The sequence below is a fragment of the Plasmodium cynomolgi genome, chromosome 14 (assembly GCF_000321355.1).
Source record: "Plasmodium cynomolgi strain B DNA, chromosome 14, whole genome shotgun sequence".
Lineage (NCBI taxonomy): Eukaryota > Apicomplexa > Aconoidasida > Haemosporida > Plasmodiidae > Plasmodium > Plasmodium cynomolgi.
In genome coordinates, this window is record NC_020407.1 from 1,155,338 (window position 1) to 1,158,850 (window position 3,513).

Sequence of the window (3,513 nt, forward strand, 5' to 3'; positions counted from 1 at the left end):
CTAATTGGGAAGAATTAACTAAAAAAAAAAAAAGGAACGTCAAAATGGATAGGCGAATTGAAGCGAGGAGAAAAGAATTTAAGAAGAATTGCGATGACACGAGGAGAAAAAGAGAAGACTTGGTGGTCCAAATAAGAAAGCAACAGAGAGAATGTCAGCTGGAAAGTAAAAGAGCCTTGATAATGGCCAATATAGGACTCGAAGAAAATTCCTCATATAATGTCAATTATTTAAAATCCAATCAAAATGACTCCACCAATGATTCGTTATACAATGCTGCATCGAACAATAGTTCCAGTACCATCGAAATGTTAAAGAAAATTCCCTCCTTAGCGATAGGAGTAAGGTCATCCGAATATGTAACCCAATTAAACAGCACAAGAGAGTTAAGGAAGTTACTGTCTATTGAAAAAGGACCACCCATACAGGAAGTAATAAATTCAGGCGTCGTTCCATACATAGTGGAATTTCTAAAGTATGATGATAAAACAGATTTACAATTTGAAGCCGCGTGGGTGTTAACAAACATCGCTTCAGGTTCACAAGAACAAACCAAAGTTGTAATTGAAAATAATGCTGTGCCTCATCTTGTTAGACTATTAAATAGCGAAAAGGAAGATGTGTGTGAACAAGCCGTATGGGCATTGGGAAACATTGCAGGAGATTCAGCGGAATGTAGAGAGTTTGTCCTTAATCAAAATTCTTTACCTTTACTTTTAAAAATTTTAAGAACTAGCCATAAGAGAACATTAATAAGAAATGCCGCTTGGACACTATCAAATTTATGTAGAGGAAAACCAGCTCCGAAATTTGAAATAGTTTCCAAGGCGTTGCCAACCCTAGCTGCATTAATATACAACGATGATGAAGAAATATTAACAGATGCTTGTTGGACATTGTCCTACTTATCGGATGGCTCCAATGAAAATATCAATGCTGTCCTCGATGCTGGAGTAGCGGAACGAGTAGTCGAGTTGCTAAGCCACTGTTCTTTTTTAGTACAAACACCTGCACTCAGAACCGTTGGAAATATCGTAACAGGGGATGACCTCCAAACGGATGTCGTTGTTAAACTTGGTGCCGTACAAAAATTGTCCTGCTTACTTAATTCTTCAAAAAAAAGTATAAAAAAAGAAGCCTGTTGGGCATTATCTAACATTACTGCAGGGAATATTTCCCAAATACAGGCAGTAATTGACAATAATGTTATTCCGCAACTTATAAATATTTTAATGAAGGAAGATTTTGAGGTGAGGAAAGAAGCTGCCTGGGCAATATCGAATGCTTCTTCTGGGGGATCAGAGTCGCAAATAGAATACCTTGTAGAATGTGGGGCCATACACTCGCTGTCTAACCTACTAGATGTAGAAGATGCAAATATCATTTCTGTCACCTTGGAAGGACTTGAAAACATCCTCGAAATGGGAGAAAATAAAAAGTTAAGAGATAACCTACCTGCTAATCCGTATGTTCATTTTTTCGAAGAATGCGATAGCGTGCACAAAATAGATGCTTTACAGGATAGAAAGGTGGACAACATTTGCAACAAGGCTTGGAAAATTTTGTACAAGTATTTCCCCTTCGTCATTAACAACGAAATAAACAGCACGCAGATCACTCTGAACAATGTCTTCGCCAACAACGACGACGCGGTGCTAAATAAGGACTTTACGTTCGATTGATGGGGGTTTTCCGAGGATGGTTAGGCGGCGACAAACACGACAGACGCGACAGACGCGACAGACGCGACAGACGTAACAAACGCGACAGATGCGAGCACACCGGCACTCCAGCACACCAGCACACGCCTTTGTGCCACCCGTACCATTTATACACATGTGCGTACCTGCCCTGCTGCGGCATTCTACCCCTGTACATGCTCATATTCATGCAATCTCCCACGCGTACACGCGCAAGTGTGTGGATTAATGCACTGCATCAACGTGTACGCCCACGTTCTTGTACACGCGTATAAAGAGTCTTCCGCGGGGAGGCAACCCATCTCTGCGTGCGCCCTTTTTCGTGGGCATATCCTATGCGTACACTGTGCTGTGTGCGTGTGCAAGGGCACGCACAACAAGTGTTTTTTAAAAGGAAGAAAATGCATGAAGCGTAATAAAGCGCATGCACGGCATATATATATATATATATATATACATGTGCACACGCACATGCGCATGTTTATGCTTATGCATTTACATACTCATTGTGGGCCCCGTGCCAAGCCCCACTGTCACGTATCTACCACCCGCTCATATATCCACTGCATCGATGGGGCTCCATTTATGCCGCGGCTAATCCATCCACAGACTCATCTCGTCGTTTCCCACGCACCTCTTTTCGCGCACCCCCTTCTTACTCGCTTCTTCATGCAACCCTTTCTCACTCGCTTTTTCATGCAATCCTTTCTCACTCGCTTTTTCATGCAACCCTTTCTTACTCGCTTTTTCACTCAACCGTTTCGCACTCCCATCCCCGCTTCCCCTCCATGTCCCTACATTCTTCCCTCCTTTTTTTAAAACACTTTTGAAAACAAACATTCGTAACACAATAGAAGTGTGTATATATATAAGCATGCACATATATATGTACATATGGATACCTTTATTTTTTTTTTTTTTTTTTTTTTTATTGGTTTTAAAAAATTTCCCTTATTACAATTTAAAAATTTAAACACCCAAAGAAAACCTGGTATAATTTTTATAAATCATTCAGCACCCTCACAACTGAGAAGTAAATGCTAACGAGTGCTGATGAACTTGATCCGCCTGTGAAAATGGCGGAACTGGACAGGGCCCACTTCATTGCGGCGCCTTGTGTACATAAATAGTTCGCTCGAAAGGGCAGAAGAATGCACAGCAGTGTATAATGGTTAAGCTTTTCCCACACGGTGCTGGTGTTAAATTTTTAATTTCTTTTTTTTTGGGGGGGACCCCTTTTTATGCATTCAAACGGCGTCTCCCTCCTTGTAGACACAGTCCAGAGCATTATTGAGGTGAACTCACATTGCGTTCGTTATGGGCATGTTATATTGGGGCGGTAAAAGTGTTTAATTGGTAACGTCCGTAAGAATCAATTTGTAAAATTTTTTTTTTTTTATCATCGTGCATAACCCAAGGATGGGCAAAATTTTGCTGTACGAATGTTCCTCACTGCGGCCTACAAATTCGGGTGCAAATACACAAAAAAATGGGACAATAAAAAGTGTAAACGGAAAAGACCGCGAAAGGGCAAAAAAAAAAAAAGAAAAAATTTTGAGGGAGAGTTCACATTTAAAACTCATCCGCTCAACACGTGTCTCCCACCTGTTGATGAACCCCAGAAAGACATCTTTTTATTTGAATTTGTTCTATGCAACGGTCGGTGTGCTCAATTTTTAAAAAAAGGCATCATGAATTTTTTTGAGAAACAAGTTATTTTTATCCCCTTAATAGGGCAAAAATTCACCCACTGAATGAGAAAATCTTGACTTTTTTTTTTTTTTTTGCCTTTTCTGAGAGAAAAAAGGAATAA

General features: G+C 40.3%; 1 protein-coding gene across 1 annotated transcript; it reads left to right on the forward strand.

Annotated features, from left to right (window-relative positions):
- Nucleotides 1-44: 44 nt before the first annotated feature.
- PCYB_143580 (karyopherin alpha) lies at nucleotides 45-1,682 on the forward strand (the record flags this gene model as incomplete). The annotated part of the gene is made up of 2 exons (XM_004224829.1): nucleotides 45-682; nucleotides 731-1,682. 2 exons carry the CDS (start codon nucleotides 45-47, stop codon nucleotides 1,680-1,682), a joined length of 1,590 nt encoding a protein of 529 aa, XP_004224877.1.
- Nucleotides 1,683-3,513: the final 1,831 nt, after the last annotated feature.